The 17,034-nt window shown below is 53.5% G+C and overlaps 1 protein-coding gene across 1 annotated transcript in view; it reads right to left on the reverse strand.

Moving 5' to 3' along the window:
• Nucleotides 1–11,335: 11,335 nt before the first annotated feature.
• LOC123345263 (butyrophilin subfamily 1 member A1-like) overlaps nt 11,336–17,034 on the reverse strand; it is a 33,479-nt gene continuing 27,780 nt past the window's right edge. Inside the window, exon 8 of the mRNA XM_044982012.1 lies at nt 11,336–11,895. Within this exon, the coding sequence (XP_044837947.1) occupies nt 11,336–11,895 (560 nt within the window). The remainder of the gene's footprint in view (nt 11,896–17,034) is intronic.

A 17,034-nucleotide genomic window follows, 5' to 3' on the forward strand; every position in this document is an offset into this window, starting at 1 on the left:
CTAAGGCTGAGAAAGGAGCAGTGACTTGTCTTAGCTGATGCAGCCAGTCAGTAGCAGAGTTGCTCTCAAATGATCTACAGACCAACAATTGTTCATAGTAATTATTCCGCAAGTATTTTAGAAGAATTTGAATGTTAGAGAGGCTCATGAACTGCCCCGAGACAATGAATGCAGAGCAGCATCAACATGGGTCAAACATATCACTGGTTGTGACTTATTTGCTTGGTCACAAAAGAGAGCAACAAAGACCAGCGTTTCCTCCCTGTCAATAGCCCCCTTCTCAGCCAATCAAGGTTGAGACTTTGAGGGGTGGAGGCTAAGAGTTCTCATCAAATAGCCCAAAGAATGGTAGAGGTTACCACCGAGAGGATCACTCTTGGAGCACTATTCCAGTTTCACCTCTCTGTGAGGGCCTCCCATAACCCCCTCTCCCCCCAGTGCACACACAGAGCTCCTGGTGGTGGGAGGAGAGCAGAGGAAAAGGACAAAGGAAGCAAGAAGAGAAAGGTAGGAGGGACAGAGGAAAAGGGAAAACAGAAAGGAGAAACCCCAATGTCCCCCGAAATTCTAAGGGACAAAGTCATAGGTCAGAAATAAAATGTTGCCCCCACAATCTAGTGTTTTCTTTTCCTAAAAATCAGCCAGCACCTGATGGATCAGACTGAACAGGTTCCAAACCTCTCCGAGGCTCTTACCTTCTATACAGCCCCTTAGAGAGAGAATCATGAATTGCTCAGAGACAATGAATGTAGAAAAGCATCAAGAGCAATCAAACACATGTTTGGTTATGGTTTATTTCCTTGGTCTTAAAAGCGAGTAACAAGGACCTGAGTCTCCTCCCTCACAATAGCCCCATGCTCGCCCAATCAGCACTGAGACTCTGAGAATCAGAAAGTTGAGAGTTCTCACCAGATGTCCCAGGTCACCACTGGAGGGAGTCACTCTTAGAGCACTATTCCAGCCACATGTCTTTGGGAGGGCCTCCCGCAATGAGAGTTGGATTGGAACCCCCCCTCCCTCCGCCCCCCACTCCACATGCACAGAAGAGGTCCTGGTGGTGAAAGGAGAGCAGGGGGAAAGGACAAAGATGCAAGAGAAGAAGAGAAAGGAGGAAGAGACAGGAAAAGGGAAAACAAAAAGGAGAAACTCCAATGTCCCCAATGATTCTAAGGGACAAAGTCCTAGGTTGGAAATAAAATGCTGCCCCCACAAACTAGTGTTTTCCTTTCCTAAAAATCAGCCGGTACCTGATGGATCAGACTGAACAGGTTCCAAACCTCTCGGAGGCTCTTACCTTCTATACAGGGACGTCTGTTTTCTAGCAAAATCAAGAAAAGAAAAGGAGAAAACTCCAAAGAGGGTACCTCCTTGCGCTCACGTACATGAAAGTTAATTCTCTCTCAGTCCTCAAGGAGAGACCTCGAGAAGGAGACATGCTGCAGCAAAGCCACAGGGATCTCCAAGGTTGCCCCTGTGCTGCACCCCAGTCCTGCCTGGCTGATGTCAAGATCTCTCTGTGAGATCATCGCCTCCCCACCACCTTTGTCCAATAGGCTGAGGTCCTGCCAAAGGCCCTTGTGATGTCACTGCCAATCCCACCCCTCCCCTGCAGTGCTGATGTCCTGCCCCTGTCCAGCCAGTGGTGAGCTGGAGCCGGTTCTCACCGGTTCCCAGGAACCAGTTGTTAAGTTTAGAAGCCTTTTTAGAACCGGTTGTTCCAGGACAACCAGTTCTAAAAAAGCTTTTAAACTTAACAAAAGCTCTGGCAGCTGTCCACCTCGCCCCTGTCCCAGCTCACGTCCCTCTCCTCCCCTGAACGCTCCGCCCTCCTTCTCCTCCCCCTCCCCTGCTTCCCACGAATCAAATGTTCGCGGGAAGCCTGAAACAAGCAGCAGGCAGGTAAGCTGGGGCGGAGAGGGGTGAGGAGGGCTCCAGAGAGGCACGGCGCGTGCGGCCCGGTCCAGCTCCACCTGAGCAGCTCCCCCTGTCCCTGGCCTGGCCCCATCTGAGCACCCCAGCTCGGTCCCAGCCAAGCACCCCTGGTTCGGGCTGGTCCCGGCCGAGCGTCTCCGACCCGTCCCAGCTCGGGCCCTGTCGCACCGGTCCCGGCCGAGCGGCTCCGGCCCAGCCCAACCCGAGGAGTTGGGACCCACGGTGCCAGTCCCAGTCCCGGCCGAACGGCCCCGGCCCCAGGCAGTGCAGTAAGGGGGCAGGGAGCAGGGAGGGGGTGTTGGAAAAGGGCAAGGGATTTTGGTGGGTTGTGGGGGGGCCAAGGGGCTAGATTAATGAGATTAATTCTCTGCTAGATTAATGAGCCCTTTAATACCTGATATTTTCTCTCCATGAAGTCACTTAAATACTTCAGTGACGTCACCTCCCGATCTTTTTGATAATCTAAACAGGCTGAGCTCTTTCAATAGCTTACTAGCAGGCATTTTACTCCAGCCCTCAAAACGTTTCATTGCTTTTTGCTGCCCCATCTCCAATATTTCAAAATCTTTTTCAAAGGTGGACGCCAAAACTGGATGCAGTATTCCAGGATCAGTCTTACTGATGGTGTGTCACCTCCCTGTTCTACTCACTGCTCTTTTCATACATCTAATGATGGTATTTGCCCTGGTCACCACAGCATCACACTGGTTGCTCATGTTGAATGGCTTGCCCAGCATGGCCCCTAAATCCTCTTCACAGTTAGTGCTTTCCTGGATACACGTCCCCATTCTGTAGGTGCAACCTGCATCCTTTGCTGCTAGGTATAGGACCTTTCATTTGGTTCTTTTCAAACTTGTTTTCTTTGAATGGGTCCAGCTTATCAAGGGATCCTATTGCTCTGTGTCACTGCCCTGTCCTCAGCATTAATTACCACTCTGCTAGTATTTTATCACCCACCAATGTTAGCAGCAGCGATTTTATATTGCGTTGCAGTTCATTGATATTTATTTTCAAGAATTAGTCCTTGAGAGACTCTTCATATCCCGAGTGCCCAGAACCTGCTCCGCACAGCCCAGCGAGAAAAGGCCGCCCAGCCCAGCTGTTCCATAGGGGCTAAGCACAGAACACACTTAGGAGCTTGTGTTATCCATAGGTTCTGAACAACATGTGGGGGGTCATCAGCTTACAAAGACACTCTAGACCGGTAGCGTAGACAGGCCCCAAATGTATCTAAGTTTCCCGCCTTGGTTGTCCTCCAGGTTTCAGCTCCATACAGTAAGACTGATTTCACGTTGGAGTTGAACAGTCGAATCTTTATTGCCAAAGACAGCTCTCTGGAGCTCCAGATGTTCTTGAGCTGTAAGAAGGCTGCTCTTGCCTTACCAATCCTTACTTTGATGTCTGCGTCTGTGCCACCCTGCTGGTCGATGATGCTACCTAGGTAGGTGAAGGACTGCACTTCTTCCAGGGGGCTTCCATTCAGTGTGACTGGGTAGTTGCTGATGGAATTGATCCTAAGGATCTTGGTCTTGTCCTTGTGGATGTTGAGGCCAACCTGTGATGACGTGGCTGCCACTACGTTGGTCTTCTCTTGCATCTGCTGTTTACTGTGCGAAAGGAGTGCAAGGTCGTCGGCAAAGTCCAGGTCATCAAGCTGGGTCCACAATGACCATTGGATTCCATTCCTACGCTTGTAAGTGGATGTCTTCATAATCCAATCGATGACGAGAAGAAAGAGAAGTGGTGACAACAAGCATCCTTGTCTGACTCCGGTTCGCACCTGGAAGCTGTTTGTGAGCTGCCCTCCATGGATCACTCTACAGTGTATGCCGTCGTATGAATTCTTGATCAGGTTGACCACCTTTGCTGGGATGCCATAGTGCCGAAGGAGCTTCCAGAGGGTCTCTCGATCCACGCTATCGAATGCTTTCTCATAGTCAACAAAGTTGATGTACAACGAGGAGTTCCACTCCATAGACTGCTCGACTATGATGCGGAGCGTTGCTATCTGGTCCGTGCATGATCTGTTCTGCCGGAAACCTGCCTGTTCATCTCGTAGCTGTGGATCGACGGCATCCTTCATTCTCTCTAAGAGGACTCGGTTGAAGACCTTCCCTGGCACCGACAGGAGTGTGATTCCTCTATAGTTGGCACAGTTGCTGAGGTCTCCTTTCTTGGGGATTTTGATGAGATATCCCTCTTTCCAGTCAGCCGGAATCACTTCTTCTTCCCATATTTTCTCAAAGAGGGGGTACAGCATTTCCACTGAGGCATCCAGGTCTGCTTTCAGGGCCTCTGCTGGGATATCGTCAGGTCCAGCCGCCTTCCTGTTCTTCATCATGGTGATGGCTTTTCTGATCTCGTCTCTGGTTGGTTTATCGCAATTGATTGGGAGGTCCTCGTTGGCTGGGTCGATGTCTGGTAGATTTGGTGGTGCTGGTCTGTTCAGGAGTTCCTCAAAGTGCTCCGCCCATCTGTTCATCTGTAGTTCTATTCCTGTTATAGACTTTCCCTGCTTGTCTTTAACGGGACGTTCTGGCTTGCTGAATTTTCCAGACAGTCGCTTAGTAGTATCGTACAGCTGTTTCATGTTACCGCTGTATGCTGCCTGCTCTGCTTCTGCTGCCAGTCCATCCACATAATCTCTCTTGTCCTTCCTAATATTCCTCTTCACTGCTCTGTGGGCTTCAGCATACTCTTTTTGAGCTTTGGCCTTTGCTGCTCTAGTCCTGCTGTTGTTGACTGCTGTCTTCTTCTTCTTTCTGTCTTCTATCTTTGTCAAGTACTCTGCTGTGATCCACTCTTTCTGCTGGTGTTTCTTAATTCCAAGCACTTCCTGGCATGCTGACCTAAGTGTGTCTCTCACTTTCTGCCATCTGTTGAGTACACTGTCTTCCTCTTCCTCAGACCGATCCTGTAGTACTGAAAACTTATTCTTCAGCGTCAATCCAAAATCTTCCTTGGTCTTATGGTCCTTCAGAAGGTTGACGTTGTACTTCGCTCTTCTGTCTGATGCATCTATCCAGTTCTTCTTCAGCTTCAGCTTCAATCTGGCCACCACTAAGTGATGGTCGGACGCCACGTCTGCTCCAGATCCGCTGGCCAGACACCATCAGTAACATCCACCTCTTGGAGAGGACCCATCAACTCCCAGCAGAGGAAGAAATTAGAAGGAGAAGGTGGGGCTGGATAGGACATACACTACGCAAGCAGCCAACCAACATCACCAGACAGGCACTGCAGTGGAACCCCCAAGGCAAGCGGAAAAGAGGCCGCCCAAGAAATACCTGGCGACGCGACCTTCATGTTGATAGCAAAAAAATGGGCTATACCTGGAACCAGCTAGAGCGAATGGCCCAGGATAGAAGACTATGGAGATCTGTTGTTGGCGGCCCATACCCCGGTTGGGGTGACGGGCATGAATGAATGAATGATGATTCCCGCTTTGCAAAATAGGAGAGAGAAAAAACAGAACCTTGATTAGCTTCATGTTATAGTTGTGGAAACTGAGGCACACAGAAGCAAAGAGATTAGCTCATGGTCAAAAAGCCAAGAATAGAAAATGGCAGATCTGCTGATAGTCAGTCCTGGGCCCTAGCCATGTTTGTCCTGGCCTCTCTGCTTCAGCTCCAGTAACAACCCGAGTAGAGGTTTTCTTCTTCTCCATGTTCTTTAACTTCACGTCACTGCAGAAGAAAGATTTTTTCTTACCGCCTGGCTCTAATGCATGGAGATGTCTTTCCAGAAGACGTGCTCTGGCTCAGGCACGTCATAGGTTTTCTGGAGGAAGCACTCGGTGACGTTCTAGGGCCTGTGTTATACACACGTTCTAGGGCCGCGCCGTCCCTCCCCGCTGCTCCTTCTACCAGCTCTGCAGATGCCCTTCCCCCAATCCCCAGGCATACGCCCAGGTGGCGGCAATCCCCCCACCTGCCACTACATCATCTCCTCTGACCACTGCATCCGCTCAGGAGGCGGTGGAGAAGGGCCTGGCGGTGGGGGCGTGTTCGGCCCCCTGGAGCCGTTGAAAGACCTGGGTGTCCAGTTAGTCCTGACCTCTGTCCCTCCCTTCCTGCCCAATGCTTCCCTGCTGCCTGCCCTTTCTACCCTGGGGCGACCAATCTCTGTTATCAGCCCTCTTCCATTGGGCTGCAAAGACCCCACCCTCCGTCACGTCCTCTTGTTCTGCTGGCAGGTGCAACTTCAACTGCCGCCAACAGCATGTGATGGAGAGGCGCTCGAGGGGTTCTGCCTCGTCTCCTACAATGGAGCCCACTACCGGGTGCATTATTCCATGGGGGAGGCTTTGTACTACCTCTGCTGGGAGATGGGACACGTCCGGAGGGACTGTCCCTTGGTCCAGCACGGAGGGTGTAAAGAAACCATGTTCCAGGGGAGTCAGAATGGTCTCATGATTATGGCACTGGACTAAGAATCAGGAGACCTGGGTTCTGTTTCTGCCTTGCTGGGGAAGTCAGAAATTCTTAGTGCACAGACTGTAGATTAAAATAGGGTTGACTTCTTCAGGGACAAGAAACTGTCCAGAGCTGTGGCATTTGAGGCCCTTTCAATTATCCTGTGCTGGTTCCATCAGGCAGTTTGTGTTTCCACTCCTTGGTCTGAGTCTCTCTTAGATCTCCAAGGAGACCTTTGAGTGCTCTGGGTAACGTTCTCTGGTTTCATTGGAAAGACAGCAGAGAACCCAGGGAGTTACAGCAGGTTCTGGTCACCCTGCTGTCTCTGTCACATGCTTTGCAGGAGTTCATACAGGATCTCATACCAGGCAAATGTCCTGCTTGGATTGGACTTAACTTTACAAGCCCTGCCATGAAGTGGACCTGAGCTGATGGCTCCAGGTTAAATAAAAAACTTTGCATCTTTCCCCATGTTAAATACATCTGAAGTGTTCTTAAACATTGGCCAAGCTGATTGTTTATCATGATCTGTATTTATTATGGCTGCACAATAAAGCCTCTAATCAGCTCTAACAAGTGCCCCTGTGAACTAATGGATGACATAGTGCAGCAATGACTTCTATTGTATTTATGCAAGTTTTCAGTTGCAGAAGTTTGGGCTGTATTTATTTATGTCTGAAAAATACCAAAAGTTAGATTCTGACTGTGTGGAAACATCAACTATTATAGAAACCACATTATAACATTTACTTTGCTTACTATGTATGGGATTATAATTAAAATGTCATAGGAAAGATCCAAATGAGAACTCCAGCCTGTGTTCTTGCACACAGGTTGTTAATCCCTGGGAATTGCGGGGAGAGATTTAATTGGACTCTATCCAGTACCACAGACACGATACCAGTTTGTACTGACAGCTACAGATGATTTTTCAAAAGAGGTAGAATTTCCATTTAGAACTATGACAGCACATGAGGGGGAGAAGAAGACATGTAACATTATATACCAACATGGCTGTGCAGAGCAGATACCGGCAGATCTAGGTTCTGAATTGAACAATGAGGTAACAGTTTACATCTGGTGTTATTTCCACTCTATGGTCAATTACACACTCATGGCCATGTGACACGGGCTTTTAGTAGCTACAGACTGAGCCCTTTGGAAGCTGGCACCCTGGTCACTGAGAACACCCAGGCTACCTGCAGGGCCGTCCCTAGACGTTGTGATGCCCTAAGCAGCTGCCCCCCCCATAGGAGGGGGACCCAAGGCCTCCATACAAGAGGTGTCCCCAGGCCTCTGCGGGGGGCGTGCCCAATGTCTGTGGGGCAGAAGCAAGCTTGGGGGGCAGAGAGGAAACCACCCCCCCGGCATGAGCCAGTGGAGTGGAGAAGATTGGGGCTGGGTCGCTCCACTTCCCACTGCCTGGTGATTGCAGGACAGGCCCAACCCTGCACTCATGGGGTGACAGGAAGTGGATTGACCTGGCCCCCAACCCCTCCTCTCTGCTCCCCTGACTCCCAGACTTGGGGGGCTGGGGAGAACCACCCCCAAGCACTCACTGGCGGTGCAGCTGGGAGCTGGCGGAGCGGAGCAGGCTGGGGCTGGGTCACTCCACTTCCTGCCGCTTGCTGAGTGCAGGACAGGTGTGATGTTATTGATATAATCTGGGACCATATAGAACACGGTTTGCAACCAAGGTCCTGTAGTGGCACCAAATCTTATGTAAAGGGGGGCATGTAAGGTGTCTAAGACCAGGTTATGGGTTGCTGGTTATGATTATGGTGTCTATATGTATGTATCATTTTGTAGTTGAAGTTATAAGTATTAGCTCTGTACTATCTGTATTTCAAATCTGTGCTGTGTTTCTGGTGGTGGTAGCTCTGCCTAGCCTGCTTAATGGCCTATTAAGGACCATCAGCTACACAATTGACCCATGGAGAGAAGGCAGATACCCCTTGTAACTCAGCAAAGTATGCGGGGACTTGCCCAAGTGACTCCAGACTTCATTTTGCTGTAAAGCCTATAAAAGGCTGATGCCTCATCTCCATCTGATCTTCAATCCTGCTTCTTACCTCTGGAGGAACTTTGCTACAAACTGAAGCTCTGCACAAAGGACTGATCCCTCAGTGGGGGATGTTCTCCAGAGACTTGACTTGAACCTGCAGTTTACTCCATCACTGCTACAAGCCTGAACTAAGAACTTTGCCATTACTGGATGTAATTGATTCCATTTAACCAATTCTAGCTCTCATCTCTACCTTTTTCCCTTTATGAATAAACCTTTAGATTTTAGATTCTAAAGGATTGGCAACAGTGTGATTTGTGGGTAAGATCTGATGTGTATATTGACCTGGGCCTGGGGCTTGATTCTTTGGAATCGAGAGAACCAGTTTTCTTTTACTGGGGTGTTGGTTTTCATAACCATTCATCCCCATAACGAGTCGCACTGGTGGTGATACTGGGAGACTGGAGTGTCTAAGGAAATTGCGTGTGTGACTTGTGGTTAGCCAGTGGGGTGAAACCAAAGTCCTTTTTGTCTGGCTGGTTTGGTTTGCCTTAGAGGTGGAAAAACCCCAGCCTAGGGCTGTAACTGCCCTATTTAAGCAATTGGTCCTGAACTGGCACTCTCAGTTGGGTCCCGCCAGAACCACATTGTCACAACAGGCCTGACCGCTGCTGCAGTGCCCTGGATGTAGCTCGGGGGATGGGGTGGAGTGAAGGTGGGGCTGGGGTGGAGCAGGGGTGGGAAGAGGCAGGGTGGGGTCAGGGGCTTTGTGGAAGAGGTGCGGTGGGGACAGAGTGGGGGTAGGGGCAGCTTTCCTGGTTGGCTCAGCTGGCTAGGAGATCAGGCTGGCTTCTGGAGCAGCACGCAGCTGCGTAGGTGTGACAAAATGGGGGATTTTCGTATATTTTCATGGTTTTCCAATGGTTTGCATGCAGAGGGAGTGGGACTCAGTGCCCCTGGGTGTTACTGGTTTAACGAGGTGAGGGGAGAGGAAGTTTGTCATTGCAGAGGACCACCGGAGAGGGAACTTGGGACCCCAGCCAATGGCCTGCAGGAGGGACACCCCAGAGACTGGTGACCTGACGACGCAGCCGGTTCTGGCCAGTGGTAGGACAATGGGCTGTGAAGAGAGGACTCCATGAGCTAACCAGCCGGTTCCAGCCAGAGGAGGGCGGAGAGGAGAGGAGGCCAGATGACCCTGTTTACCTGGAAAGAAGACAATGGACAGAGGCAGGGCCTGGGGCTGGTGATATCAGATGCCCAGCTGGGAAGCAGAGGGGCTCCAGGCTGGAGAGGGGGAGCAAGCAGAGTCCACCTGGATGCAGGGGAGACTGGGATGTGCTGTGCTGTGCTGAGGGAGGCCAGGCCTGAGGATCAGAGAGTTTCCTGTGCTGTGTTCAATGCTCAATAAACCCTCCTGTTTTATGTTGGCTGAGAGTCACTCTGGTCTAGAGAACAGGGTTGCAGCATAGCCTTTGGGGGGTGGAGGCCCTGGGGGGTCCAGAGCAAGTGGACTCCCCAAGGGGGCCCCCAGCAGAGACAGACATGCTAAGGCTCAGAGAGGTGCAGCTCCAGGACGTGGAGGGGCCAACCCTGAGAGTGGACCCCCGGGAAAAGGGCTGTCTCATTGGAAGGGGCACCCCCCCACACACACACGGACCGCACAGGGCCATGAGTGGGCACGATCTGTAGGTCCGTGACAGTCGGGCACCAGGAAATTTGGGGCAATTTGGTGCCCTACGCAGCTGAATAGTTTGCATATGGGTAAGGACGGCCCTGGCCACTGGGTGTAGTTAGAGTAGAAGGGACTGAGTAGTTTGGGTTTGGAAGGGCGGAGGGGATCATTTGCACCTGTACGGAGCCTGATGTGGTCACTAGCTCAGCGCTGAGAAGAAAGCTGCAGTATAAAAGGCTGAACCAGGGAGCTGGAAGGGGGCTCCTCGTAACTGCTGCTATGTTGTGATGCACCATAAAAAATCATAAAGACGCTTGGTGGAGGTGCCCTGGCAGACTGCCTGCTGCTTAATTCACAGAGAGGTCTGCCAGCCAGGGGTTGCAGGAACTGATGGGGGATTGTAGAAGAGATTTCTATCTATAGGAAGAGAGCATTTGTGTTTTGTTAATTGATGTGAGGAAAAAGAAAGGAAGGGTCACATCTTGATTAACAATTATATGTAGCTAGAAAGTTAAGTCACATGAATTAATGCTGACAGAAGTTCAAAGACTATTATATAATCATGTGTGAGTTAAGTTAAATATATTGCTTAATTCTATCATTTTTAACCTATTAATTTTCAAAGATGTACTGCAGGAGGTGGGTGTATGTGCCCTGCCTTCCAGGGAGAACCAGTCAAGACAATAAAGGGGGTGAGGGGGAAACAGAGAGAGCAGCTGCACATGTGTGGAGTTGTGATGTTTATAACACATGTACGTTGTAACTGAACAACCCAGTCTGAGAATTTAATACTTTATTTTAAGATAAATATTTTGCATTTCTTGTATTCTCCAGTTGAAATACAAATGACGTTATTTAGAGAAGTTAAACTTCAATATAGATTAGAGGGAAGAATCAAAAAATAAATGTAATGTAAATAATTCCATTTCTAAAAATGTTTACATGCTTATTTTTGAAGTACTGTTTAAATGTACATTAAAATATTCTTGTATTTACACCTTGTTACAATATTTTCTAAATAATCTTTTTTCTTTCATATTTTACATTGAGATCTCACTGTAGAAAATTCTGACAGGAGTGAATGATCCCATCCCCCACCACCTGCTACCCCTGGGGCAGGGGATGGGGAAGGTGGAGGCTGGGGGTTCCCAGGTGTCCGGTTTTCGACTGGAACCTCCAGTTGAAAAGGGAAACTGGCAGCATCCGGTCAACACAGAAAGTCCAGTTGCTGCAGTAACTGGCCCCTACCACTGGGAGCGGGAAGAGCAGCAGGGCTGGGAGGGGCCAGTCTGTGCCGTGGGGTCACTGTCAGGGACAGAGATTCCCTCTGGCCTGAGCTGGGACTGGGCAGATTATCAGGGGAGCCGCGTTTGTACCCCAAATGTTGGTACCAGGATTGAAATAAGGGCGGAGCTTCCCGGAGAAGGTGCCAGTGAAAGTGTAGAGATGGCACCTGTCAGTCACATTGTAAAATGAGACCTTGCCCGCCTCGTAGTCCAGGAAAATCCCCACCTGGCTGGGCCTGACCCTCACGGGAATGGCAGTCGGGGGGGAGGTGCCGGCCTTGTATCTCCCATCCCACAGCACCATGGCCCAGTATCCATCCTCAGGTGTGAGTGTGACTGGCCCCTTCCTGCTCACAGATTCCCTACAAACCCCCAGATCCCATCTCGTCTTGTCTCCCACCTCCACCTCCCAGTAATGCTTCCCGCCCGCGAACCCCTCAGTGCCCAGGACACAGGGACAAGGATCAAATCTCTCAGGGTTGTTGGGCAGATCCTGGCATTTGTCTCCGAGTCTCACACGTTTCCGATCCTCAGACAGGACGAGTCTGGGATTTGCCGTGTCTGGATCCAGAGTCACGTCCACTGGGGAGAGAGTCACAGAGTCAGGGCCGGGGGCAGGGGCTGGTCACTGGGATCAAAGGGAAATTAACCTGCAGCCCCGTTAATCACTGTGGGGGGAGGGGTTGTTGCCTGAGGGGAGTCAGGGCCCCTCTGCCTGTGAGGAGACAATGAGGGGAAAGGGCAGGAGGAGCGGGGGAGGGATGAGAAGGTGTCAGGGGAGGTGGGGGAGGGGAGGTGACAGGCTGATGCTGGGAGAGGAAAGGGGAGGGGGAGGTGACAGGAGGGGGGGAGGGAGGGACATAGGGGTGGGGCAGGCACAAGGGCTATGGGGTGATATGGGAAGGGAGGGGCACCAGGATGATAGGGGTGTGAAGGGAAGGGTGGGTTCCAGGGGGCCTCAGGGGGTGAGGGGAGGGGTGGGCACCAGAGCAGAAGAAGGGGAAGGACCCCAGGGGGCACAGGGAAGCACAGGAAGGGGCAGGCAGCAGGGGGCAGAGGGGTGTGAGGGAATGGGGAAGCTCCAGTGGGGCAAGGGAAATCAAGGGGCTGGTGAGCTGCCAGGGGGTGAGATGATGAGGAGTGGGGAGGTGGAACCATGGGGGGGAGGAAATGAACAGGCATTGGTGCCAAAGGGGCAGAATGGGGGGTGAGGGAGCAGGTGAGCAGAAAGGGGGCAGAGAGGGGTGTGGAGAAGGGCAGGCCCTATGGGGGCAGAGGCGTGTGAAGGGAGATGTGGGCACCAGGGGGGCAGGGACTAGGAGAGGGTGAGGGGAGGGGAAGGGCTGAGACCAGGGGTCCCAAAGGGGGGCGAGGGAAGGGACTTGCACCAGGCAGGCAGAGGAGGCAAAGGAAACAGCAGGCACCAGGGAAGCAGATGGGGCCAGGGTAGAGCTGGGACTTGGGGCAGAGGAGGAGCTGGCACCAGGGGACTGGAGGGGTGGTGAGGGATGCAGGTGTCACAGAGCCAGATGGGGAGAGGAGGGGCGGGGTGAGAAATAAGGAGAAGGTGGCATGGGTGATGGTGGGAGAGGGGCGAAAGGAGAGCAGGGTCAGTGGGGCAGAGGGTGGAGAGGGGATGGGCACCAGGAAGGAAGGGGACAAGGGGAGGGTCAGGTGTTGGGGGGCAGGAGGAGGGAAGGGGCAGGCAGCAGAAGGGTGCGGGGTGAAGGGAAATGGCAGGTGCCAGGGAATTTAGGGGGTTGAGCAGAAGGTCAGGCACAGGGAGGGCAGAGGAGGGGAGGGAGAAGCACCAGGGGGCAGATAGGGGTGAGAGGCAGGGCAGGTGGTTAGAGGGAGGAGTGAGGAGAAAGGATTGGGGAGAGGCAGGTGCCAGGGGGGCAGAGTGGGGTTAGAAGAGGGGTGGGCACAGGGGGACGAGGGTAGGGGTGGGTGCCAGGGGTCAGAGACGGTGAGAAGAGGGGCAGGTGTCAGGACAGCAGAGGAGGGTGGGGGGTGCGATGGCAGTTGTAGGCACCAGGGAAGCAGATGGGGGTGAGGGGAGGGCTGGGAGACATGGCAGCAGAGGAGGGAAAGGGGAGAGGTGGATGCCAGGACATAGCGGGGGTGTGAAGTGATGGGAGGGCTCCAGGGTGCAGAGGATGTTTGGGGGAGAGGGGCAGATGCCAGGAGGGCAGGGGGAGAAGGGATGGGCTGTCCCAGCGGGGCAGAGATGGGTGGAGGGCAGGGGCATGTGCCAGGGAGGCAAAGTGGGAGGAGAGGGGCAGGGGCCCAGGGGAGCAGAAAGGGAGTGAGAAGAGAGGGAGGGATGTTGGTGAGGGGTCAGAATAGACGCAGGGTCCAGAGTCCCTCACAGGGGTGGGGGAAGGGTAAGGGAGGGGTGGGAGCCAGAGAGGGGGGAGGGAGAGGCAGGCCCCAGGGAATCTCTGTTGCTGTCGGGCCATGTGTGGTTGGTTTCTCGCTCAGAGCAGGTCGGTGCTGTCCCCACACACACTGGGGGTGCAGCCCTGCCCCAGGGGGAGCAGCTGGGACTCTCCATGCTGGCAGGCCCTATGGGCCCCACCTTCCAGCCAGGAAAACCTCACAGCCCCTTCCCCTTGCCAGGCCGAGCCCCACCCCCACGGGGGCAGTTGTCTGGATTGGGCTCACTTGGGGGGCATTACAGTGGAAGATTCGGGGGGGGGGGTATAAATGGGCTGTTGCTAATGAGGCCAGAGCAGTGAGGAGGGGAGGGGGCATTTCCCCACTTACTGCTCCCTCCATCTGGGAGAAACTGCACCGGGACCAGTCCCAGTTCACACCTGCACAGTGTGTCTGCACTAGGGTTTTGCACCGGTGCAGCTACATCAGTGCAAGGAAACCCCGGCAGACATGGCTGAGACACTGCTGTGCCAGGGGCCGTAACCCCTCCCCTCACTGGGGTTATGGATCAATAATCCATCCCTCCAAGGTAGGGGCCTGACCCACTGGGCTGCAGAGTCATTCTCACTCCCATGCTCTGGCCCAGTGCCCATGGCAGTGTTTAGACACAGGGGGACGTCATCAGACACCTGGAGCCCAGCGGTTCGAGCTCTCATGGCATCACATAGGGGGATTGAACCTGGGGCTCCCAGCTGAGGGCCCAGCCCCTGGGCTAAAGGCTACATGGGAAGAGGCAGCACCTTTTTCTCTGAACTGAAACTAGTCAGCAAACCCGACACGGATTCACGAATAGTTTCTCTTGACCCGTAATGTAATTTTGCAGCAAATAAACTATTTGTCCAAAACATTTCACCCAGCTCCACTGAAAACCTTTCTGAGCAACTTAGGAGCCCCAATCCCAGTGACCTGCAAGGAGAGACTGTCAACATCCCCAGAAACGCAGTTACAGGAAGGCCAGGCTCAGGACATCAGTGATGAAACACTCCACAGCTGCTGTTTAATTTGCCCTTTGCAGACAAATGCCCCCTGGGCCCCTGATCTCACCCCACAAATCGGGCTGAAAATGGAGACTTGGCTCCAGTCTGAACTCTCTGCCCAGAGCCATTTGTCCCATGGATGATGCTAGCGGCACAGACCCTCTGTAGCTGCACCTGGGCATCTCCCAGAGCGGATAACAGTCACAGAGACCGTCTCAGAGCCCCAGGGGCTCAGGTGTTTCCATCTAACGACTGTGCCAGCCACCCCACTCACTCCCATTAACCAACCCTGGGACAGACATGCTGGGAACTTTCACACCCAGACTCTGGAGACACTTTGGGTCCTTCTACACAGCCTGCAGAAGCGAGTCTCGGAACAGGGTGGCTAGATTCAGGCTTACGGGATTCCCTCTTTGGAATTAAAAAGAGCCGCATAGACTTTCAGGCTCAGGCCGGAGCTCAGGCTCTGAAGCACAGGGTGGAGCCAGGTCTGTCCCTCACAGTGCAAGAAGGGACATTGTCTGTGTCCACATCCCCTTCACCCCCTTCCTGGGATGGGGAACAGCATCCCCAGGGCCCCTCCCTTCACCCCCAGGGCAGGGGAGTGAGAGCCCTCGGCCTCCTGGGCAGTGGGGCCTCCCAGCACAGGTTCCTGGGTGAGCATGAAAGAGTCTCCACCCTGAAAGCTCTGCGCACCCGGAAAATACAAAGATGTGCCTGTGGATCAGGATCTGGGATGGTGCTCTCCCCAGGAGTGATGGAAGCTCCCTAAAAGTAGAGGGGTCACCCACTCGTGCCAGCCCTTCTCCCTGAGCTCCTGTCCCTGCACCCCTGAACCCTCGCTCTCACACTGCCCCTTCTTCCTGAGCCCCTGCCTTCACACCACCTCTTCCCCCCAACACTCTGGTCGTTCCTCTCGGCCCCCTCCCCCCTCATCACTCATCCTTACAGCTGGTAAAAAGTGGGAGGGAATAGCCCTCCCATTGGTAAAAGTGACTGGCCATGGCCCCCTGGCCCCCCTCTTCCAATGCCCCTTACTCACCCCTCAGCCCCAGGGGGAGAGGAGCCTTGGGGCAGTCAGTCAGTTCAGTGCTGGGGGTACAAGTGGGGTTTACACCCCAGCTGCTGGAGCTCTGTGTATTGAGGGTACCAGGACATCACAGCAGCCATGTGAGCCCCACACTGTCCTGTCAACATGGCTCAGCCCTGACATCTGCCGGAGCCTCTCCCTGGGGAGGAATCGCCCCGGTGTCCATTCAGGTCTTGGCTTCCCTGCGGAGGTGGCCGGTGAGGTTGCCTTTAAAGTGAGTTATGATGTGAGCTCCTGTTCGCTGGGAACCAGACTCTCAGTGTGGGCTGAGATCAGTGAAAGGCCCCAGCTGCAGGACTGGCTCCAGGGTTTTTGCTGCCACAAGCAGCCAAAAAAAAAAAAAGCTGCGATCCTGATCTGTGGCACTTCCACTGCGACTCTACCACCGCCGCTTCTTCCGCGGCAATTCGGCGGCAGGTCCTTCCCACAAAGAGGGAGTGAGGGACTCGCTGCCGAATTGCCGGACATGCCGCCCCCTTTCATGCGCTGCCCCAAGCACCAGCTTGGTACGCTGGTGGCTGGAGCCAGCCCTGCCCAGCTGCCCTCACTGCCCACCTGAGCCAACCCAGCGCCGCCAGCCATTCAGTGCAATAACAGCGATGCAAAGCCAGTGACCCCAGCAGGCAGGGCGAGGGCCTTTCCAAGGAGCAATGGGCACAATCTGCAGCTAGGGAGGTTGAGGCTGGAGATGAGGAAACACTTTCTAATTCTCAGGGCAGTGAAGCTCTGGACCCGGCTCCAGGGGAGGTTGTGGTATCCCTGTCACTGGAGGTTTGTAAGAACAGGTTGGACAAATCCCTGCCAGGGATGCTCTAGGCCCTGCTCCAGCATGGGGCGGGGGCTGGACTAGGTGACCTCTCGAGGTCCCTTCCAGCCCTGCATTGCTCTGGTTTCAGGTTACAGCAGTTCCTGGGGCTGGGCCCTGGGGGCTCTAAGCCTGGTGAGTGGCACGTGACAGAGCTAACACTGTTAGTGACCATGGCAGCTGGCAGCTCAGGGTCCCTGCCAGGGGCCTGGGCTGGCATGTGGCTGCCTGTACCTGGCTCAGCAGGGTGTTATTGGGCCGTGTGGACAGGACCTAGAGTTGGCACCTGTCCATAGGGTTGTCAGGCATCCGGTTTTTGATTGGAACGCCTGGTCGAAAAGGGACCCTGGCGGCTCCGGTTGGCACCACTGACTGGGACATTAAAAGTCTGGTCAGTGGCGCAGCGGGGG

Source organism: Mauremys mutica, chromosome 12, assembly GCF_020497125.1.
Source record: "Mauremys mutica isolate MM-2020 ecotype Southern chromosome 12, ASM2049712v1, whole genome shotgun sequence".
NCBI classification, from domain to species: Eukaryota; Metazoa; Chordata; order Testudines; family Geoemydidae; genus Mauremys; species Mauremys mutica.